This window comes from Lagopus leucura, unplaced genomic scaffold (genome assembly GCF_019238085.1).
Source record: "Lagopus leucura isolate 7727_CA_CO unplaced genomic scaffold, USGS_WTPT01 Super-Scaffold_741, whole genome shotgun sequence".
NCBI lineage: Eukaryota > Metazoa > Chordata > Aves > Galliformes > Phasianidae > Lagopus > Lagopus leucura.
In genome coordinates this window covers 2,615,486-2,639,007 of record NW_024962256.1, presented here as the reverse complement: position 1 = coordinate 2,639,007, position 23,522 = coordinate 2,615,486, and the positions used below count along the sequence as shown (strand labels likewise).

Sequence of the window (23,522 nt, the reverse complement as noted above, 5' to 3'; positions counted from 1 at the left end):
CTCCATTTCAGCAGGTTAGTGGAGACTGGTGATAACTCCTCCTAGGAGAGGAGAGACATGGCTGTTCTGCATGGGTTTTGATGTTGGAGTGATTGGAGACCGAAATCAAATACTGGCTGCTAGTGATTGAGGAAAACTGCAATTTGTGCTTCTCACTTCTGTGCTTTTGAATCCTCTCTTTTCTTTAGGAGAACAGTGAAGAGGAGCAGATTTAAAGGGAGTATTATCTTATGAGCAGATGATTTAAAAATAGTCATATCCAGAGACCAAGAAATGCAATATCTATCACAGCAGGAGCTAAAACCTCCTGAGAATTGGGCTGTGGTTTCTCAGCTCATTTCCCAAAGTGTTTGTCTCCCCACAGCTGGGGAGAGAGCAGCTTTCTGGGCTCAGGAGCCCACTTTGGTTTCAGACCATTTGTAAGGTACAAATCCAGGGGTTTTGCAGATTGAACGTGAGTGCTGTCAGCCTGGATTAAGCTGATTTGCTGAGTTGTGCGAGTTAGTGAACAGGCCTGCTCAGCAGTTCTGACCTCCGAACTTGCCAGAATGGAATTCCATACAAATGATGTGTGGCCATTTCAAGGTACGTTTCTGTGACTGGCAGGTATCTGCGTGTTCTCAGACTCTTCATAATGCTGCCAGTAAAAGTGCCTGCAGAAGTGTGTTTGTGATGGGCTTGGGTTTCTCTCTTACCCACCAAGCCTTAGTTTCTGGTGTAGATGGGGTTTGAGTAGGTAGGGTAGAAGTGAGAGGTTCGGCATCTTATTTTTGAAAGGTCCAAAGGGCTTAAGGTTTCATAGTTTAATCACATAGATGTTTTTGTGGGGGAAAAAAAAGTCTTAAAGGAGTTTTGTTAAATTCTAGTGAGGGGACTTCGTTGAAGATAGTGAATTTTGCAGATTTTATGTGCTGATTACTATGGTCTCAAGATCAAGGGACGCTTCTGGTTTCTCTTCCTTTCACATTGCAGCTTCAAAGGCAGCATTTGTTTGTTGCCTAAAGGGGAGGCTGAGTGTGAAGTAAACATCTGCAAACTCTGAAGCACTTCAGTGTTTACAGACATTTATGGGAGAAAAGTACTGCAGCTTAAAAACCACCAACAAAAAAAAAATGCGCTAAAGCCCCCAAACCAGTTGGATGTAAATACAGTATAATCACAGATGATTAAACATTCTGGTGGAGTAGAGCTCAGACTTTTTTAACTAATTTCTTTCTGTGGCGCCCTTTATGAGGGAGAAAAAAAAAAGCTTATCAGAGTATTTTGTCATCAGCTGATTTATTTTTTTCCGTGTTGCTATAAATAATTTCTGCCTCTTTTGTTTTCCAGAGCGAGTACATTGCACCCTGTGATTGCAGACGGGCGTTCATCTCTGGCTTTGATGGCTCTGCAGGTACTTTTCCAGAACTTGGTTTCTTGCTAATCTACAGAATTCCCCTGTAAAGAAATAGTCCCATTCATGGCATAGAGGCACAGTGGAAAAGAAAACCTATCCAGCTTGTTTGCATGGTCTCCTCTCACTTCAGCATCTGCAGAATAATGTCTTGGCTGCCCACTGGAATTATGTAATATCAGTGCAATAACAAGTTTTCAGAAAATGTTTGACCCCTGAATGAACCTCTCACAAAGTAAAATCCTGTTAACTCTTTAATGTGGTGCTCACAGCCTATGTTTGTTTCTTTTGATGAGAAGGCAGCAAGAACAGATTTTTACATTGCCCTTTAGGGTTGGGTGAGTAGTAGATGGATTTTAGCTAGCCCTCTTGTTTAAACAAGAACAGGGCCAAAATGTTGTATTTGGAAACTGAGCGCTGTGGAAAAGTTTACTTATCTTGCTGAGACAGGATGTTTTCTTGGCTCTAGGATAGGTCTATGTCAAGAGACCTAGTTTTTACCCTAGATATACTCTATGTTACTTTCTTTGCTGTGTGATTGTTGGAAAGTCACTTTAATCTGTTTAGGTGTTTTTTTTTTTCCCAGTTGTAAATTGGCTTAATTAGTACTGCTGCCTATGTGTTTGGGGAGTCCATGTATCAGTTCCTGTGTACTGCTCAGGGACCTCATTTGGAAGCTTGTAAATTCAGGGCTGCAGGTAGATGCTAATGGATAATCCTATGTTAATTTCATGCCTTCCCTATGGCCTCTTCTTAACCTTTCTCTCTATTTTGGGCCCTTATTATGTACTTGGAAGGTCTGTGTTTCCAGCCTAGCTTGCAGCAAATGAGTGAAGTATTACCCAGGAGTTCACCTTTTAAACTCACTTGATGGAAAACACTTCTGTTTCATACATTTTCACGCTGAAGCATCTTGAAAGGGGGGTTTCAGAAGGCAGAGGTTAGTAAGAAGACAAAAAAATTGTATTTGGAGACACTACTCTGCTAATCTGGGCTTCAGTTCCTGTCTGTCTGCATCCCTCCATCTGGAGTTAGTGAAATAGGACAAATACTGAAACCAGCAGAATTTTCTGTTCATTGTTGCTGTTCAACCATCTCTGCTAAAGCTGTAATGTTTGGGAAAGGGATACAGCTGACATCTGGAAGTGATACCTGCTTCTGCTAGCCCAGTAACACCTTTTTCTTGTGAGTTACCAGAGCACAGCTTCCTCCCTGTAAGAAGATGGGATGGTGTTGGGATGCACGGTATATGTTAGTGTGACAACAGGCAGGTGGAAATCACATTCTCTGTTACAGGAGATTGGGAAAGCCTCATTTACCCAGTTGCACTGGATGAGATGTGCCTAAGTTGAATGTATCTGAGGCAGTTCATTAAGCTGTATAGCTGGATGTACTGTCTGTGGTAGGATTTTGAAGGCCATAGTGTAGGGGAAGAGGTGAATGTGAAACAGGACTACTGAACAGTGAGCCAAGTTGCTTTTAAGGGGAATTTAGGCTCTTTTCAAACACGCTCACTACTGTCTGTGTCTTTGCACAGTGGCTTCTGATCTCTAAATACCCTCATGTTTCTGCCTTCCTGCCTAGGTACTGCCATCGTAACTGAGCAGCACGCAGCCATGTGGACAGATGGACGCTACTTCCTGCAGGCAGCAAATCAAATGGATAGCAACTGGACACTCATGAAAATGGGTATGTGGGAGGGTGGGAACAGAGAACAAGTGCTGGCTGATTGAGCACTTTGTCCACGGTACAGCAGGGGCTGTAGGGGTACCCCATCACACTAGGTGTCTTAGGTATGCTGTCAGATCCTGCTCCTGCCTTAGGGTCCTGTGACTCTTCTTGCACGCTGACATGCATTAAGAAGTCTGGACTAGACTTTTTGGGTAGTGTGATGCCTTATTTGAACCTCTTTTCTCTCTTTTTTTTTTTTTTTTTTTTTTTTTTTTTTTTTTTTTAAAATCAATGAAGGTCTGAAAGATACACCAACTCAGGAAGACTGGCTGGTGAGCGTCCTCCCAGAAGGCTCGAAGGTGGGAGTGGACCCTTTCATAATTCCAGCTGGTTGGTTTTACTTCATTTCATAACTGGGCCAGGCAGTTAATTTTGCTTCCTTGTTTCTCTGGCTAAGCTGTTCTGTTGCTGCTGATGATACACAGCTTAATTTTGCTGTGTTTCAGCTTAAATGAGGTGGTGGTGAGTTAAACCATTATGCAAAATAGGTTGGATTTTGGTTTTAGGCATGTATTGTGAGAGCTTTGCAGCAGTGCATTGGCTGCATAACTCTGGATTTACGATGGACTTACAGTAACCTTATTTGCAAAGCAGCATCCCAGTCCACCTCCTTTCCTCTGTGCTTGTCACAGGCACTTCAGCACAAAGAGGCTTGCATTGGCCAACATACAAGCCAGAACACCAAAGCAGAACTCACTCTGCTCCTTTTGCTTGGTGATTTCAGTATCTCTGCAGTTTTCTCTGTAGGAAACACATTTGTGTAGAGGTGCCAGTTGTATCAGATGAACAAGTATTTGTATATTCATGCTTCAGAACATGCAGCCCAGTTGAAAGTTCACAGGGGAGATCTTTCCTTGGTTCAGATGAGCAGAGAATCAGACTCATGGCAGTGTCACTCAGCTAGCTTAGATCTAACATTCTGCACAGGAGTAGAGGAGATGGTTATATTGTTCTCTGAGGTGTTTTCTTACAGTGTCTTCTGTCTCCCAGCTTAGCAGTTCTTCAGCAGTAGCATGAAACTCCTGGGCTGCAAGGTTCTCTATCTGCTTCTGACTGCTTTTGTGAAACTGAAATTAAAATAGTTTTTCTTTTGCCTTTTATGGGAAAGGGAGGACGGGGAGCCTAGAAAGAAAGGAGACCCAGATTCCCAAGCTCGCTCGCAGTTAATGGGGCTGTTGTTCAACTGGTATGCATTCTTTGAAACAAACCTCTTATGTCTTTTCCTTTTGGTAGACCAGTGGAAGAGGATGTCCAAAGTCTTGAGAAGTGCTGGCCATGATCTTGTACCTGTCAAAGAAAACTTGATTGATACAATCTGGACAGACCGTCCTCAGCGGCCCTGCAAGCCTCTCATCATGCTAGACCTGAGTTACACAGGTGAGAAACTTTACTGCCGATAGGCGGACTATTTTTACTGCCCTGTCTCCCTTTGGTTTTGTCTTACAAAATAGTGAGATAAACTCTACTGGAACGGAGTATGATCCACTGTAGTTAGGTTGAGAAAGTGGTCGGACTAATGACTCTTTTGTCCTTGAAAGTTCACATGACCATTTGCTAGAAGCTGGATAACTTCTAAACAAATATATTGATGTCTGGAGAGAGCAAGTTGTTTGAGATAGTTTGTATCAGGTTATGAGGCAGGACTGAAGAGTGCAGGCAAAACAGTGTGCTTTGAATATCTCCAGAATCCCGTGCATTTGTGTTTCTGTTCTTATCTCCAGTAAAGTTGGTGACTGTAACCTTTCACACTGTGTTTTGCAGGGGTCAGCTGGAGAGATAAAATTGTAGCCCTCCGTTCAAAAATGGCTGAGAGGAAAGTCCTATGGTTTGTAGTAACAGCGCTGGATGAAGTAGCATGTAAGTCTTTGCCTTTTCCTTTTGTGTTCTTCCTATTAAATTCCCTCCCTGCCTTAGAAAGGAAGAACCCTGACAGAGTGAGAGGCATTCATGTCAGCCAGTGTGTTTGGAAGAGGTTAACTTGTATCAAGTGTAGTTAAGAAACGAGGTTGTAAATGATGAATCTGTACTTTTGTGCATTGCCTTTTTACACCAGTATAACTCCTGAGTACATTTTTGGCCTAGGAAATGCAAGCAAATCACCAACTTTGAGTAACAGCCTGGGAGAAGGGAAGGTTGTAAGGCTGTAATATAAGCCTGAGGCAGCCTAAAAACAAACAAACAAAAACAAACCACCAAAACCTGTGAGATTTTCTGACTGCAAAATATCTTCATGCTGCCTCATCCTATGGGAAAACGGAGGCAGTTTTCTGCTCTGGGGGCTGTGCTACAAACAAAGCAGTGCAACATGTGGCTTTGTTTACGTAAAGCAGGGGTGGGGTTCGCAGTCATCTTTCTGATCTTCACAAATTTTTACATTGATCTCTACCTCTCCAGAGTTTAGCAAATGCTTTGGTTAAAGTGAATGTCAGAGGTCAACCTTTGTTTCCAGATCACTTCAGCTCAGTATCCAAGGGTCCTGTTAGAAGGTCCCCTCTGTATTTGAGACCCCAGGTTAACTACGTCTCTACATCATGGCTCCCAGCCCCAAACATAGGAAGGGTGCATGTCCAGAAACAGCAGTGATTTCCCTGTGACTCTTGTTACTGGATTTGTGCATCCCAGTGTGCAGACTGATGTAGTGGGAAGATAGTCTTGGCAGGATGTGTGGTGCTAATGTATGTATTTTATGTCTAATCTGACAAAGTAAAAATAAAAATGGCATGTTCCTAGTTTCAGTACTGAAAACACAAAGTCACTGTCACTAGGAGAAGCCAGCATGTGGAGGTCTGTAGGCTCTCCTGGATCTGGGACGCTGAGCACAGGGCTTGTTTAATGAAAGAAATACTTACAGGAGTGGTGAATATGACTCCTCTCTGGGGATTCCTATGTGAGCAGAGATTGTCTGTCTCACCTTTTCAGGTGCATCTCCAATTAAATTAATGATAAATTGATGCCCTGAGGTGGTTTCAGATTAAATAACTTCAGCAAAGCTAAGCTTGGTTATGAATCAAGAGTTTTTAAGATGGACCAAAGGAGGTCATGAGAGAAACTTACTGCCACATGCCTAGTTAATTTCTTGTCCTAAGCTCAGGGAGGAATGGAAAGGTCTCTCTAATTTTATTTAATTCAATTTCCTGTATTAAACTCCAGACAAGTTTCTGGAGACAAAGAGATGGCTACAAAGAAGTCTATTGCCTCCTTACTGCATTGGGAATCGGCTGAGCAAGGAAGTTTTTACCCTTACAGTAAAGAGTTCTTTGTGGCTCTTTCCTGCTTTCAAGTGACCCGCTCCTTCCCTGGGGAGAATCTAACTCTATTTTTACTTTCATGGCAGAATTTGCACAGTTCAATGAATGCAGTCCGGGTTGTGATTTAGGACATGCTGGTTTTTTTCTTTCCCCAGCTGTCCTGCTGGCTGGTCTTATTGCCTTGAGTAACTCATTTCAGCTAATTGGATATCCTGGGGTTTTTATTTGACCCTCAAATCGGAAGTTTGGAAATGCTGAACATCTCCTTCCACTCCTGGCTTTGTATGCTGTTGTGAGGAACCTTTGTTGGAAAAAAACATGAAGACTGCAGTTTCATTCTGAGATACTGGAAGCCAAAATAAGAGGCCAAAAAAAGAGGCATTTTTGGTATCGCTTATTGTTTCCCTCCTTCCTCTAGTATCAAAAGAAGAATTGGAATGGAATAATATATCCTGTTTTAACTTTGAACTTTTCTGGCAGTTGGGAAGTGAGCTCTTACCACACTGCACAGACAAGAAAGGACAAATAATACAATTCTTTTGTTGTTTTTTTTACACTTCCATAACTTTTTTTTTTCCCCTGTACCTGCTTTGTTCTCAGCCCGCCCTCCTTTAGAAGTTAAAACCTAGTTTTCTTGCTGGATTACGGTGTTTAAACTGCAGTTCTGGTGCCATCTCCTGGCAAAACCTTGGGATTGCCAGAAAAACAGTAGGATGTGGGGACAGCTGGCTGTGAGGTGAACCCATGGCCTGCACTCATGACAACTCATTGCTTGACTGTATTTTGGTTTTCTTCAGTGCTGCAAGAGATGAACCAGGACTGTGATTCTTGGCATTCTTATTTTCCAGGGCTTTTCAACCTCCGAGGCTCTGATGTTGAGTACAATCCTGTGTTTTTTGCATACGCCGTCATAGGAATGAACACAATCAGGTGCTTGTATTCCCCTCTTCTGTTCCCCAAGATGCATTTTTCTCTGAGAGATCTGTTTCAACAAAGCTTTCGTCTTTTTAAAACACCTATGCTCCGATGTTTTAATGTTGCTTCTGAACCCTTTTGTCTTTGATATTAGTTAATTTTCTTCCACTGATCAGAGCTAGAGAGTTAGCCAAGTGCTCTGCTGTGCTCCTCGGCACTTTGGCTGACTTTCTGGGTGACTTTGGGCAGAACAGCTGATCCCTCTGTGTCACCCTGGGGCCCTGGGTGAAAAGCAGGTAAGAGTGAATACTAGCCTGGGTATTGGAAGACTTCTCTCTAATGCCATGGATGAGTTGCTTCAAAGCTTCTGAGACTACATAGTGAAGTTCAGGGCTGGTTTATGACAGAAGGCTTCTTTCCTGTGGCTGCACCATAAAATGAGCTTCCACAAGCACAGGTGTTTTAGAATCATGACCAAGCTGATTGGTCATTTGTTGATTGGTACAGGCTGTGTGTGAAGGGTGAGCTGAACTTTCCAGGTCAGTGAAAACAGAAAACAGTACAGTACTTAAAGCAACAGTAGATTTTCCATTTTGAGATGTTACCCTTGAAAATGAGGGAATAGCCATTATATACTTTGTTTCTCTCTCTTGCTTGAAGCATATTGATGGCATTCAGCCATTTTGAAATGTCATACAAACAAAAATGCTGTCAGCTCCTTCTCAGCAGGATGATGCATCGTAATTTCAAAGCAGAATTTCAGCTGCATGAAGGCCATTGGATAAAACAATAGAGAGCAGAGTGTAAGGCATAGTTGATAAACTCCCTTCTCCTGAAATGTCACCAAAACAGCATGGTTTCTTCCCTACCTTCCCTACCTGCTAGATTAGCTGCTGTCAGATGTGGTCCTACCTCTCTGCTCTGATTTTTTTTTTTTTTTTTCTCAGGCTCTTCATTGATGGTGACCGGATGATGGACCCAGCTGTGAGGGAGCATTTACAGCTTGACAGTATGCTGGAACCAGAATTTAAAATCCAAGTGATGCCATATGGATCTATTCTGACAGAACTGCAGGCTGTTGGTGGAGGCCTCTCACCCAAGGAGAAAGTGTGGCTCAGTGACAAATCCAGCTATGCTCTAACTGAGGCCATTCCCAAGGTGTGTGGCTCTTGCAAAGGAAAAAGGCTTTTCTACTGTATGTTCGGTGTGGTCAGGAATGGTGTTAACGAGGGGCAACTGGCCTCAGCTTCCCCTCTGCAAAGGGTGCTGCAGGTTGGAGTGGAAGGCATCCGGCCATACTGAGGTATTGAGACGTTGTTTAATCCTGGGGGTGCTCTTGATGGTGCTGCCCTTCCAACTCACTAAGCTGATTTACCCAAAGAATTGTCAGCTTAAGATAAGACAAGTACAGTGAGGGAGGGGAGGGAAAGGAAGAGCAGGGTGAACTCGGGTCAGTGTGCCTATAGCTGGAGCATCAGCATTATGTGGACCAGCAGTATGAGGTGGGAACAGAAATTGAAGCAGGAAAGTTGGGCTGGAGTTTTGAGAGGAAGCACTGGTTTGGTCTGAGTGTCTGAAGATGGTTCCTCTTATATCCTCAAGCCACTGAAATAAGTGGGGCAATGTATGATGTCTTGTATCAAAGACAGGAAGGGCAGAGTGACAAGAGTTGTAGCAAAGACCCTTGTGAGTACACAGATAACTTGGAGCTGCTGGTTGTCCGCAAAGCAAGCACATCTGTTGAGGGACAGTTGTACCATCTAAATAATTTTAGTACAGCTCTGTGTGCTGTATCTTACCCTTTTACTTGAACCTGGCTGTCTGGGAGCCCTGTGTTTCAACCTGGAAGTCATGAAAGCAGATGCTCAAGTTAGGACAGAACAGCAGCTATAGATTGATAAGTGAGATTTGCTATAGATCGCGTTGTCTCTGGAACATCATCCAGTTTACATCAGCATGTACTAAAAAAATATTGTGAAAAAATACACTACACAGCAGTATGGCTAGGAATCAGGGATGAGTGGGTATTTTCCAGATGTTGCCTTGGAAGACCAGACCCACAAAACGGAATCTGTGTTCATGTTGAGTTACTAAACAATCCAAGCTTACTACTTTAGAATTGCAAATTTGTTTAAAAAACAAACATAACCAAACCACAAGGCATGGTACATAAGCAAGACAGGCATATTTTACCTTTGCTTAGGGTTAAATTCTCTGGCACCATCAATCTTTCTAGGTGCAAGTAGCATCTGAATACAGAGCACTGACATTTTGCCCACTGCCTTTTGTTGAGGTTAGATTTTTGTTGAGCATAGATTTGGTGAAGCATCCAGGATAAATCGTTGTTAACCTCTTGTCTTCAGATTAGAGAACCTCTTGTTGTATTGTAGTTGGTGTCAATAGAATAGCCCCACTTTGAGTAAGTTGCTGTAGCTGATTCATACAGGGTATCCCTATTGACAAGTACAGCAGGTCTGGCCTAGATTAAGGAATGGGTCATGGGTCCCTTTCTCAGTGCAAACAGCCATTGCAGTGCTGGATGCCCTCTGTATATGTGGGGAGAGGCCCTGCCTCAAGGAGCTCTGTGCTATAGAGCATAGGAGCTGAGGAACTGAAATATCTTGATTTAAAAACACCTCAGAAAGCACTGACAGGGATGGAGATTTCCCAGTTCTTCATGCTGGGTGTTTTTCGCTAGTTCTACACCACTTCGTAAGAGCTGAGCAGCTGATCTGGTGTGCTTTGAAGAACCTCGGTGCTCTAAGTCCCTTTGCTGCCTGTTTCCACCAAAGCCAAATATTGACATTGGCAAAAATCCAGTTTGTTATTAAACACAGATCTGCAAACCCTTTACAGATTTGCCTACAACTGCATGTAAATATGCTTTTTCGCAGAAGATTAATAGAACCTGCTGGTATCTGTAAAAGACAAGTTGATCTAATACAAAATCTAGCTGTTGGAAAATCTTGTCCTTGCTCTGGGAGAATTTTGCCATGGCTTCTTTGAGACTTCAGTTTCTGCCTAAAGTAGCGCAACTCTCCTGCTAAAAGAATGTAAGAGTTTGGAAACTGCAAATTTGGTCTTTGCTGAGGGTCTGCCAGACCTTCCCTGTAGATTTGAGTGGTGTTTATTTGTATGCTGGTGTACTGAGAGCATGAGAACTGTGTGTTGCTTGGGCTTTGCTTGCATAGGTGTTTTGACCCCCCTTGTAGGGGCATAACAGAGGACTGTGGAGCAAAAGACTTCACTTTTGTTCCATCCTTTGATATTGACTGTGGTAAAACTTTGATAAGGATCTTCAGTGAATTTCTGAAGATATGCAGAGAACCAGCCAAGCATTCAAACCTAAGGGCAGCTGGTGTTTGGGGAAGCACGCAGTGGAAGGGGATCAGTTACTAGTTCTTGATACACAGGAAAGCTTTGTCTCAAACCACTGACATAAGCTTCTTTCAGAAGAGGATAGTATGTAAAGCTCAGCTTTGTAAAGTCTTTTTGTGGCTTTTGGGCTATTGAAGTATTTGTCAGAGCTGATGATCATTAGAAGTACTGGTACTCTCTGCTGCAAGAGCCAGACCCTTAAGGGGCTCTCCATGTTCAACTCCAGCTCTCAGTACCTGGGCTGGCTACCCTTTGCTCCCTGATGCTAGCAGTAAGGTAACACGTCAGGGTGGCTATTGAGATCTGTTTTCATAGCTTAAATTTCCCCTGAGTCCCTGGAATTGGTCTTTCTCCCTGGCTATCTCTGGTTCTTCAGGGTACAGCATTAACAGGAAAGCCATAGCTCAGATATTGATACGATATTTAGCATATCCAGTCTTGATCCTGCTTCATGACATGCTGTTAACCCTTCAGTTCCCTGGATTACCCTGATGGTTGATTTTTCCTTTAGTCAGGAGATGTTCCTGCTCTTTATTCCCCAGTATGCCATCAGTATCTCAGTGCTGAAGGTTGAGAAAGACTGCCAAAGTATGAATTGCGGCCAGGCTGAGTTATTAAACCTGTAGGATTACATAGTCTGACTAATCCACAAGTAATCCTGTCCTTCTGCTGCAGGCTTACCGGTACCTCACCCCATATACCCCCATCTGCATTGCAAAAGCTGTGAAGAATGCATTGGAAACAGAAGGCATGAGAAGAGCGCATGTAAGTGAAGCCTTGAGAGTCTCCTTGCACATGGCAGGAGGTTTGTTTTATCTTCAGGGGAAGAAATGGTATTTTCCTTTCAATTTTAGCGTTTGGGATTAAAAAGTAAGTACTAATTTGGATGGCAGATTAAAAAGGGTTGCCTACTGCTGTTGAAACACATCTTTTTTGGTTACAGTTCCCTCGGAGCGAAGAGCAGGATTTTAATTGCACAAGGAGCCAACCTTGCTCTGTTGGAAGACCATGCAGACTTGAAGTGTTTAGAATCTGAGCCCTCAAAGGGATGTTTTTTCTCTGCTGATAGTTCTATTGCTGGTCTCACTGAAATCTTAAAATTTTTACCACTTGAATAAACATGGCTTAAAGAGCATAGAGTGGTTATTGACACATGGTGCAAATACAGGCCACGATTGTCAAAAGCAGCTAATGTCCTTAGAGCACTCTGTTTTTGCATCACCATTGTGACACTCTGGAAATGAGTCCGATTTCCCAGGATGTTTCACATTTTCAAGCAAAGAAGCTGCCTGCGAAACAAGTTCACAGTGGAGCTGAAATTTTCTGGTGTTTATTTTGTGTTAGTTTTAAAGCAGAAGGTTTCACAACAGAAGAAATGTGCCAGTGAAAGCAGAGCTGACAGTTCTGGGGTTTTCTCATATTGCTGTTTTCTTGGGATCTGCTAGCTCTTATTTCAGTGTTTGTTTTAATAAGGAAAAAAAGCACTGAGCAGAGAAGGGCATGTTCCCCTGTTACATGGCCAGATGTGTTGCATGGTTACCTCTGATGAGCTGAAATGCATAAAAGACACTTGAAAATCATACAGCCGTGTTTGCTGAGTACTTGGTAATTCTTCAGAGTAAGATGCATCCCAGCTGAAAACCTGTATTAACATTTATGTATTTGTCCTCATATGTTTCCAATACTTTCAGTAATTAAAGGATGCAGAAGTTGGGAAGACCAGGTTACTTCTTAGTTTGTATTTCTGAAATTTGCAGGTTGAACTGCTTTGTTAAGAGCAGTATTTGTACTGAGGCTTGATATTTTTTTTTTCTTCTTCACAATTCAATTTTCATGTGCTTATTTTAACACAGATTAAAGATGCTGTTGCCCTGTGTGAGCTCTTTAACTGGTTGGAGAAGGAGGTTTGTATTATTGTTGTTATTATTTTTAAGTTGGAAACATTATTGCTAAGTAAAATTCTCCATTAGGGTAGACTAATTGTAACATTCTTTATAATGCCTTTGATACAAGTGGGGAAATAAGTGGGGTTTCTTCTCTTTGGTTTGGGGAATTTCAGTTATGCTTCTATCCAAGGCTGAATAAGTTTTGTTGAAAACATATTCCTGTTTATTGTACAAAGACCAAAACCAGAGCAGGTAAGGAGTGATATGAATACGCTTAATGTAGTGGTGATCACTATCTTGTGCTGGTTTAGTAGTGCAAAGCATAAAATAATGTCTGTTTTGGTGCAATACTATGCAGGTATTCCAGTGATTGTCAGCACTGACTGGCAGCATGGACAGATTTGGTATTTAAGAATGGAGAGGCTCAGTCATGGCATGTACAGTAAAAATGAAATAAAGTGAGATTACTCATTTGTCTCAAGACTGAGTTAAAAGTACATAGTGAAGATACAGAGTTCCAGATGTTACATAGTAACTTGTAAAGCTGCACTGCTGGTATGCTCCTGCTTGTCTGCATCCGTTGAATTCACCTATGGAAATGATTTGGTGCCTCCCAGACTGTGCCTTTTCACATCTCAGTGCTTCATGAAACCTGTTCCAAGGGCTGTGAGACCTCCCCCTTGTCCTCCTTTGCCTGTTCAATCCAGGGGAGGTTGATTCAGTTGCTCACAGATTTTGATTTATCACATGCTTAATGTAAAATTTAACATCCTTTGTTTTTCTTGCAACTGCTTCCATCTCTAGATTAGAGGCATAAAATTTCTGCTAATACCATATTCTGTTGAAATGGATGAGACTGTTCAAACTTTCTGTAACTTGTATTTGAAGAGATGTTGCCTTGGGAGTTGTTACTTTGTGCGTATCTCAGAGAAATCAATACTGCACTAAGTGGTCCCTGGGCAGGGTTCAGCAGTCATGCCCTGAGCAGCTTCCTGCTTCTCACATGCCACATACAATACTGCTGGGTTTGTGTTTGTAGTTACTGAGGAATGAGGACAGAAAACCTGGAAACGGGCCACTTTGCGCTTGGGTTTCATAATGCTCAGAGGGGGTCCTGCTGCTGAAGCATGCAGCATTTTCTTTGCTTGTTGGTGTACTAATTCAACCTGAATCTTTGTCCACTAGGTTCCAAAGGGAACAGTGACAGAAATAATTGCTGCAGACAAAGCAGAGGAATTTCGCAGGTAAAAAGTAAATCCCCTGTTTTATTTTCGTGAGGGCAGTTTTTTCCTTTGTTACTATTTTATTCTGTAGAAATCCAGCTCACTTGCAGGTATGTTTCACCTGAGGACAAACCATAACTCCAGCATTTCTTGAACATTTGAAAGAGTTGGGGGAAGAATTGGGTCTCCTAGAAGGTCCAAGTCCCAGCCCAGTGGATCCTATCTGATTTCCTTTTGAGATAGCAATGAGGTGTGCTGCAGGTTATAACACTTGAGTATAAGACTATTGCTTTGTTACCACAGAGGAGCTCATGTAAGCATTTGATTTAATTCTCTCCTGATGGAAAATTAGTATTGAGAGATACTCTAGTGTATATCTAATAGGATCTCTAGAAATGCCTGGAAGTAAGTAAAAAGAAGAAATTGCTGAGGACATCTCTTCCCTGGGTAGTATGAGTGGTAACCTTACATGTAAGAAAAGGATAGAGGTGGAAAACCTTTCCATGTTGTTGAAGGGATAGGGTTGGGATGTGTATGGTTTCCCTACCAAAGTGTTTCTTGCCCAGGCAGCTAACTTGGCTAAGAGGATGGCTGAGATGGAGTGCCCCGTCCTCAGTTTCACTTCATCTTTTGTATTCCTCTTGCATGTGCTGTTGTGATCACCATCTTTTCTTTCAGCCAACAGAAAGACTTTGTTGAATTGAGTTTTGCTACTATATCGAGCACTGGTCCAAATGGAGCCATCATTCACTACAAGTAAGAGAAACACTGCTGCTTCTTTCATCCATCAGCAAACATAGTTGGAGTGAGTTGTCTAGCTTCTTAGTGGAGTCACAACAGGGTACTCCAGGGAGGTGTAGTCACTGTTTGCCATCTTATTTTATTCCACCAGAACTTCCATGCATACTAACTAAAGATCTCTCCCTGCTGGCAGCATGCATGTGTTATGATGCTGATCTGCTCAGGGTCCATGGAAAAAGGCTTTTTTGTGGGTAGAAGTCGGAGAAGGACAAATATGAAGTGCAAATTGTTCTTCAGTACGTCCAGGAACAGATGTTGAAGGCTTTGCTGGAAGGAAGAAATCTATTCTCTGTACTTCAATGCTATTTGTTGTAGAAAATAAACTCCTTAGTATGATCTACCTGTTAGATTTCCATAATTGCCACAAAAAATCAGAACTGGTGCATCCAAGTGAGCGCCTGGTAAGGCTTCTGGGTTGTAGATATGAGCTGGAGGCCTTAAAACTGTGGACCAAACAACTTTGTGTTTAACTGAACAGGCCAGTTCCTGAGACCAACAGGACGCTGTCTGTCAACGAGATCTACCTCCTGGACTCAGGAGCACAGTACAAGTGAGTGGGATGAATGGGACAGAACCACTGTGTTTTCTCCTCCTAGTGACTGCCCTGCCCAGTCAGCTCTGGCAAGCATGGTGATGTGTGATTTTGACTGCAGTGCTGTTTTGCAGGGATCCTGCTTATTGTATCCCATGTGAAGGAAGATTGTGGGATTCCGAGTGTAGCCAGGAGCATCAGTCAGTGGGTGACTGAGTCAGAAGGCACTGAGCTAGTTTCTGGGCTGCTGACTGGGGCTTCTCTGAGTCATGTGATTGTAGCTGTGCTTTAGCTGGTGGGGCATGTTTCTGTTTGTTGCAGCTCTGCTCACTGATGATCATGTTAGTGTTGTGGGGAGCTGGGAGGAAGTCTGGCTATCCAGGTTTAGCCTTTGGCTGCCCACACAGCAGCCTGCACAGCTAAGTAAGGCACTTACCCTACCAGGATGTGGGCAGAAGGTAACGATTTGGTTGATATTGAGGTTGGAACAAGGTGGGGCAAAGGAGCAGGATAGCACTGCCCTGTGGCAGTTTTTGCCTTTCCAGAGAGAGGCTCAGGTGCAAAGTTTCTGCCACTTGGGTGTCAGGTATGTTTTTGGGCAGGTGTCATGTCTTTTGATGCACTCTCTGCTCTTTTGGCAGTGGCCTCAGTTCTCTGCAGCTGTTTATTGTGAAGCTCGGACTCCACAGATAATGAAGGAAGTAGTGTTTTCAACCAGTGTAAATGTATGAGAAGTGGTTTGTTCAGAGATGCAGGATAGACCTGGCTGTTCCTCTGAGAGCTGTGCCTTTTTGTTTTGTCAGTCAGGAAGAGCTTTGAAAATGAACCATGCAGGCATCCTTTGATAAGGCTTTTACAATGAGATCTTTACCCCACCTCTCTGATGGCCTAATTAGCAATTTCCTTGGTGCCACTATGAAAAGCAAGTCTTTGAATAGAATGTAAGCTGGACATCAATGACACTCAGCAGAGCATTGTGACAGGGATGCTCAGCTTGTCACCACTGAGAAGTTAAACTGTGAGTTCTTTGTTTCTATGGCCTGTATGTGCTGGGAAGAGTGCTGATACAGGAGTGAATGTTTCAAAGGTAACTCATTATTTCAAGAGCCTCTGTGTTTGACAGCAGGCTCAAAATAATATCTGCATATATAATATAATAATAACTTTCTGAATGTTTCAGACTAAATCCTATCCAAATGATGGATAATTTCTAGTAGCATAAAGCATCCTGAGGATGACGAGGACACTAAACCTGCTTACACATCCTTCTTCTGAGCTGTTAGCTGTAATTTGGACATATATATAATAAACATATATCTTCAAGCTGCTAATGAATCAATTTTCATACAATGGAATAAATTTGGCCTTCTCTATTGTGTTCAAGTGGGCAGGTAACAGCTAAACAGTTGAACCCCAAATTCACTTGATTTTTATGAGCAGCCTAGATTCTGATTTGAGAAGAATTTTGAGATCCTTATATTTGAAAGAGAATGTGCGTGTTCAGGAATTTTTGGGATTAGGATCTTTTATACAATCAGTTTTATGTAGCACAGAGCAAATAACTTTACCCAGTGGTTAGACTGGTTGCTTTTCTGCAGTATGACTGTTATTTTGTTTGTTTTTTCAATGCATTTTCACTTTGATCTTTCTTTTTTTCTCCTATTCTTTTCTTCCTGAATCTTTGTTTGCCGCTGGAAGAGATGGTACAACAGATGTGACCAGAACGATGCATTTTGGCACACCGTCAGCCTATGAAAAGGTGGGTTGCCCTCTCAGCATGTTCTGCAATTTGACCCTTATTTAAGATACTTAATCATGATGATGGCTTAAATTTAGTGATGTGCCTTACTGCTATGCTGTCTAAGGGATCTATCAAGTACTATGTCTTTAATAATGAAAGTGACAACGCTTTGATTAAGACTGAAGAGGAAGCTGTCAGACTTGAACTTTTTGAATATAAAGTGTTTAGAGAATGACACTGTTTTTTATCTCAAAATATACACCTCTAATTTACTAAATAGCATGTCTTCTCTACAAGGTAATAAAATGAGTGGGCTGAAGATACACATTACTGGTTTGCCCAACATGGGGTACTACAGGAGTTTAATTTAGCTTAAACCTCAGTGTCTAATGTAGAGCTGCATTAGTGGTTTGTGTCTACTGTACTGTGTCAAGAAAAAAAAAATACTCTGAGACTGATCTGAGGAGGTCCACATTGGAAATTCAGCAATATAATTTTCTTCATTTTAAATTGTTTCTTTAATTAACACCCAATTATTGTGGTTTGCTCAGTGATGAAAATAGGATATGCTTAGGAAGTGAAGCTCCTAGCCACAAAGAAAATCAGTCATGCAGGTCGGGAGAATCCTGCTGCTAAACTTGCAACTGTCCATATTAACTGAGGAAGATCTTCAGAGTAATTTAAACTCTTTTCTGCTTGTGCTTTGCTTTTGCACTGCATTGTCATAGGAGGAAATGAGCAGGTCTCTCCACATCCTTTGCATTTTGCTACCAGATGCTTCCTTTCTGTTCTGGGGACGGGCAATGTTTTGTCTCTCCCTTTTTATTTACAGTATACATTTCTTTGGCAGGAATGCTTCACCTATGTCCTGAAGGGACACATAGCTGTGAGTGCAGCCATTTTCCCAAATGGAACCAAAGGTAAGTTGATGAGTTGGAGTGCTTGACCATGACGGTGACTTCTGGAGAACCATTAAGTGATGTGAAAGCAGCATTATGATTGATAGGTCCTGATGTGTTGGGCAGATGTTGGTGTAACTGTCTGTGTCTGTTTCCATCACAGCATGTTGGATTCTGGATTATTGATTTCCCCTTCTTTTAGCAGCCACCAGTGATGAAAATTTAGAGAGAGAAATCTGAAGGGTATTCTGAGTGCTTTGTTTCTAGGGTGGTGGTGATGTTCCTCAGTGACTGGCACTCCTAGCACATCTGTGGCCTTTTTGTGCTCTGAGATTGTCTTTATGCTTTTATTCTAAGACTTATCAAAGCGATAGGTCACTTTCCAGTTCAAAAAGACTCACTAATTTTCTTCCAGTTAATGTGGAATCTCTTTCATCAGTGAATAGTGTGGCAGAAAAACACGTAGAGGAGCTGATTTGATTTTGTGCAGGAGAACGTGTGATATACGTTCACTGCTGGTGAATGCTGCAAGCTCTTTTCTCTCTAGTCAGAAGCTTGACATTAGCATGCCTCTTTGTAGGGTGGCTTCTAGTTCACATTCTTATGTATGTGAGGAAAAAGCATCTGGCTGCTGGTGTGCGAAACTCCAACTGAAATGAGCAGTACAGAGAGTGTCAGCACTTGCACGTAATTGATGTTTGCATGCAGGCAACAGAAATCCCCTACATTCTGGTTGAAAAAGCCTGAAGTGATGGAATCCAGGCAAGAGGTTTGGCTGGTTAGTTCACCAAGTAGAATTGCCAGGTCTTCCACACGAAGTTCTCTTCATGTAGCTGCCTGAATTCTTTGTGGGCCATTTAACTGCTAGATTCTTTCTTGAAAACCCAAGTAAAGCAAGCAGCAGTGTGCAACGTTTTGCAGGCTGTATTCTGAAGAGCTTTGCAACTTGAATGGGAGAGGGGTTCTTTCAATGAGGATGAGTTTGAGTGGCAGACTTCTGTTCTGTAACTTCTGACAAACCAATGACTTTTGTTTTTCCCCTTTTAAAATTTTTGTTTTCTTTGTGCATTTTCCAGGTTTGAACCCTCGATGTGATTATCAGTCTGTGAGGAAGCCTGACTTGAGCCTGAGTTGATCAAGTTTTCTTTCCATGTGTGTCTCTTCCCCTTGGCCTGCAGGTCACCTTCTAGATTCCTTTGCCCGTTCTGCCTTGTGGGACTGTGGTTTGGATTACCTGCATGGGACAGGACATGGAGTTGGCTCTTTCCTAAATGTACATGAAGGTCCTTGCGGCATTAGCTACAAAACCTTTGCAGATGAGCCCTTGGAGGCTGGCATGATCGTCTCTGATGGTATTTAACATTGACAGTTCTTTCTGGCTATTGAGGGAGGGACCAAGATCTTAAGATGCAGGGAGAACTCAGTGGTGAAGGGAGGATGTGATCGTAAGCTCTGGTCCTGCCTCCTCACTTTGTTACTTTGTCACTTAAGCTTTCTGTGTAAAGACACTATGATTTTAGCTGTCCCTATAAAGCATCTTTTCAGTTGAGTTCTGCAGACCTGCTTCCTTGTTTGTAAAGTGCAAACCTCAGCAGATCTGTGCTGCTGACCATAGTAGTTTTGGCATGCTGCCTCCCATTCTGCAGTGGAAGAGCTGGCTACAGAACATGGTGAACATGAGATTTTTCAGGAGCTATGCTATGGGTAATTTGAAATAGTTAATACATGCCTTATTTTTCCAGTAAGAAATAAACAACCTTGTGGGTTTTACTAAAAGACTTGCATTCCTTCAGGACTGCCAAGTCTTTCAGGGAGTCAGGAGAGAACTCTAAAATAATCTCAGGAAAGGGGGTTTCCTATTGGCCTTTTATAAAGAGATGAAGGCTTACAGAGTTTCTGGTACTTAGAACATGTACTTGGTGCTCTCTGTTGACTTGAAAGGAAACTCTCTGAGCTTGAGGGCTGTCTGTCTGGTTTCTCCTCTCTTTGAGAACTTCTGCTGTCACCTTGCTCGGGGCTTCTGTGCAGATTAAGTAGAGTCAGAAATTTGTTTGCCTCTCTGGGTGCCTGATGTCAAGATTGTTTAGCAACCTCAGTGAACTAAAGCTATGAAGGGGAAGTTTTGCCATAGGGAATAAGCACTTTCATAGTATAGTTGTGTGTCTTGGTTAATTATTGTCTGTTTCTACAGAGCCTGGGTACTATGAGGATGGGTCCTTCGGGATCCGAATAGAAAATGTTGTCCTTGTGATCCCTGCTGAAACCAAGGTGAATAACCTGCACAAGTTGTACCTTTCTTCATGACTCAGTGTCATAAAACTTGAGGTGGGACAGTGCTGCGGACAGTTAGTCCTACTCAAGACCGCTGCTCACCAAAATCCTGCTTTGGTGAAGACTGTTTCTAAGTCTCCTCTGTTAATGAAGATAGAGAAGACAGTTCTGCTTCAGCGGAGTTTCCATGGGTTAACATACATATTTGAGAGTTGTTCTAAAATGTTTTCTGTCTGGGTATCAAAGACCAGAACCTTCTTTAATGCAGCCACTTGAATTTATTGCTGTAGCATTAGTTGATGTCAGGTCAGTCCCCCCTGGCAGTAGAACCAAACCCACAGATAGATTTTGACATAATAATTTCTGGTCTGGTTGGGATATGCTTTTAGAAGTGCCAGATTGGAAGTTACTGTATGGTCATCAAGTCCTGTACAGTTGTGTATGCTCTTTAGAAAGTGACTATTGAAAGAAATGACTAAGATTTATATGGAGATTATCTCTTTGATATATGAGGAAAAAGTTTTGGTAAGTTGCTACCTTCTTATCTGAATGATATGAGGATGTTTTTCTAGTGGTCAGTGATGATATGAGCTGAACAGTATGATCTTGCTAGAGCAATTTCTAAAAATTTGCAACTTCATTTGTCTTTTGCAGTACAACTTCAAAAACAGAGGAAGCCTAACTTTTGAACCCTTAACACTGGTTCCAATTCAGACAAAAATGATTGATGTTAGCTTGCTGACACAAAAAGAGGTGAGTGAAAAGAACAGGTTTCCACTGTTTTCTATACGCTAGAACTGTGTTGTTCTAATTACATGAACCATTGTCCTCTGTTCTAGTTGGAAGATTTAGAGAGTGATTTTGAAGAACCTGACTTCATTTTCAACTTGATCCAGTTGTGGGTGGCTGGGTGGAATAGATGACTTCAGAATTCTTATCTGAATTATTCTGTGATGAAGGCAGCGAGGGTCTTCCAGTGATGCTTTAACACTGTATTTGCTGTTCTCGTGTGTTGTCTTTTGTGGCTCCTGCATTCATTTTCAGACTCTGGTGCTGTCTCCCCAGAGACTTACACTAATTACTGCCCCATGTTGCTGTCTGTATCTGATCATGATCTATCCCATTCAGCAGTGCCACATTTTGCAGTGCATATGGCCTCTGGGTAGACATCAGTCATACTTGCTCAGCAGCATTTATTTCCTAAATAGCTTTATACCATAGCTTTCTCTTTAGTTTCCCATTACCTTCACCTTGGTGTGTTTCATGCTGATTCTTATCATACTGTTCATTTTTCTTCAGCTTATCCTGCTATTCTGAATGATAATTCCATTTTGCGTTTCCTTTATCTGAAGAGGACTGTGAACAGTGCCAAGATTTACCTTAAGGTTACTTGTTGAGATCAATAGGGCAACTTGTATCTCAGCAGTGCATTGTTCAGAGTTACAAATGTGCAAAGCTTTTAATTAAACTGTGCCAAGGTAGCTATTCTGACTTGTTGGAGGCAGTGATTTGCAGATTTTATTTGAACAGTCATTTGAACTGAACTTCAGCACCTCTGAAAACCCAGGACTAATTGTTTCAGTTCCTTCTCTCATCAAATCTACAAGTCACTAGAATGCACTGGGGGTCTGTCTCTGGGACAGGGTGCCATCCCAGCCTCACAGCCCAGTTCCAAAGGGCACAATGCCCTACTAATGTCTTTGCCTTTATAGCTGTGTACAGCCACCAGCTATTCTGTGTTTGTACTGAATGTTGTATCCCTCCTTTTCTCTAGTGTAACTGGGTGAATGACTATCATCAAAAGTGCCGGGAAGTAATTGGAGCAGAACTGGAGAGGCAGGGTCGACATGAAGCTCTTCGATGGCTCATCCGGGAGACAGAGCCTCTAATCAGAGTTCAGTAGCACCGTGGTTGTCTTTGGTACGTGGAACATCAGGACTGCTGGGTGTCACAGCAATCTACATCTTCTTGGCTTTTGACACCACTGGGAGAAAGTTCTTCAGTAAACCTTTGGAAATCAGGAGGGGGATTTTGTTCAGTGTTTTTCTCCTTCCCATCGTGTGCGGGTAATGGAGGGAAAGAAGGGTTACTGACTCAACATTTTTTTTTGAGAGGGAGGGGAAGGTTGAGAATAGAAAGCAAATAAAATACGCAAGCATGTTGCTTTTAAAATGGAGGATCTTGAAATAATGATTGTAAGAGATAATACTGGAATATTTTATATGGTCTGTTTTTTTCACTGTGAAAACTCAGTATTTTTACATACTTGGGTTCCAGTTGCTAAGATTCTACCCACACAGCAGGACTGATTACTGAATAAAAGTTTCCAACCTGTTATTCACTTTACCTTCTCTTGCAGTCAGTGATGCGTTGAGTTTGACAGCCTGAAGAAGGGCAGGAACCAGAAAATTCCACCCTAATGTGTGTATCCAGCTCAGACAGTGAAGAAATACACATAGAGCTTCCTTGTGCTAGGAACAGGGCAGATGTTATGAAAAGGCCTGACAGGAGCTGTCAGTTCTGTCTATGCTTTGTGACAGATCGTGGAAGGGATTTGGTGATGCAGAGGGTTGTGCCTGTGGAGCTCTCTGGCCAGTACTTCTGTCTGTTGTTATGATGTACTGAGTACTTGTATAACCCTTGGCAGCACAGGATGAGTTGGCAGTATCACGGAATTACAGCTCTTCCTGGACACAGGGCAATTATTAAGTTAAAAAAGAAAAAAAAAAAAGATACAGTGGACAAAAGAAGGCTTCTGTGCAACTTTGGTTCAAAATCAGCCTGACCTCAGACAGCAGGAGCAGTACTCTGGATTGCTAGGCAGTGCACAAAGACATCTAGTGGCTAAGCGAGCTATTGCAAGGTAAGCACCGATATGAGCTCATCCCACCCTTCACCAGAGGGAGAATGTTCTATTCTGCAGTCTTCTGATCTGTCTTCTGAAAAATCCCTGTGTGCAGCCTCATCAGAGCATTGTCCATAATGCTAAATGGTGGTATAAGAATATGCTTACTGAAAGAAAAACTCATAATGTTTTAAACTGAAAAATCACTAAAGCTCAATATTGGATATAAAAGGAACAATTGGGTAACTCGCTCAGATTCCTGATATTTTAAAGAAATGGTCTGTGCAAATGAAAATGTTCACATATATATGTAGAATTCTCTTTTTTTCCTGCAAGAAATTCGTAGAGAGAAATGTTAATCTCTGTTAAATGGCATGAAATTGGTATTTACTGCAAGAGTTCCAGGAATTGGAAGCAGTATCATGTATTCAGACAGAAAAGAACTTGGAAGAGAAACTAGGGAGGAGAATTCCAGGAAATAACGTTGCCTGGCCTCCCAGTTATCTTGTCCAAGAAAGTGTAAAAGCAGAAGTGCAGTAAGTTCTTAAAAGTTTGTTTTGATACTACACATCCTACAGATACATGCATGCATTTAAATAGCCAAGTGGTTTCCCACCACTGCCTGCAAGTATTAACCATTAGCTGTCTGTGGGATTCCC

At 42.1% G+C, this 23,522-nt stretch overlaps 1 protein-coding gene across 2 annotated transcripts in view; it reads left to right on the top strand.

Moving 5' to 3' along the window:
- Window positions 1–22,364, top strand: part of XPNPEP1 (X-prolyl aminopeptidase 1) — a 29,540-nt gene extending 7,176 nt beyond the window's left edge. For both annotated transcript variants that reach the window (XM_042863715.1, XM_042863716.1), the window contains exons 4-21: window positions 1,330–1,393; window positions 2,978–3,082; window positions 3,362–3,454; window positions 4,358–4,501; window positions 4,886–4,981; window positions 7,221–7,302; window positions 8,235–8,445; window positions 11,341–11,430; window positions 12,519–12,569; window positions 13,737–13,795; window positions 14,453–14,530; window positions 15,054–15,125; window positions 16,806–16,866; window positions 17,699–17,768; window positions 18,926–19,099; window positions 19,939–20,015; window positions 20,673–20,771; window positions 21,793–22,364. In XM_042863715.1, coding sequence (XP_042719649.1) covers window positions 1,330–1,393; window positions 2,978–3,082; window positions 3,362–3,454; window positions 4,358–4,501; window positions 4,886–4,981; window positions 7,221–7,302; window positions 8,235–8,445; window positions 11,341–11,430; window positions 12,519–12,569; window positions 13,737–13,795; window positions 14,453–14,530; window positions 15,054–15,125; window positions 16,806–16,866; window positions 17,699–17,768; window positions 18,926–19,099; window positions 19,939–20,015; window positions 20,673–20,771; window positions 21,793–21,921 — 1,755 coding nt within the window. In that variant the 3' untranslated portion in view covers window positions 21,922–22,364. The remainder of the gene's footprint in view (window positions 1–1,329; window positions 1,394–2,977; window positions 3,083–3,361; window positions 3,455–4,357; window positions 4,502–4,885; window positions 4,982–7,220; window positions 7,303–8,234; window positions 8,446–11,340; window positions 11,431–12,518; window positions 12,570–13,736; window positions 13,796–14,452; window positions 14,531–15,053; window positions 15,126–16,805; window positions 16,867–17,698; window positions 17,769–18,925; window positions 19,100–19,938; window positions 20,016–20,672; window positions 20,772–21,792) is intronic.
- The last annotated feature ends 1,158 nt before the right edge of the window (window positions 22,365–23,522 follow it).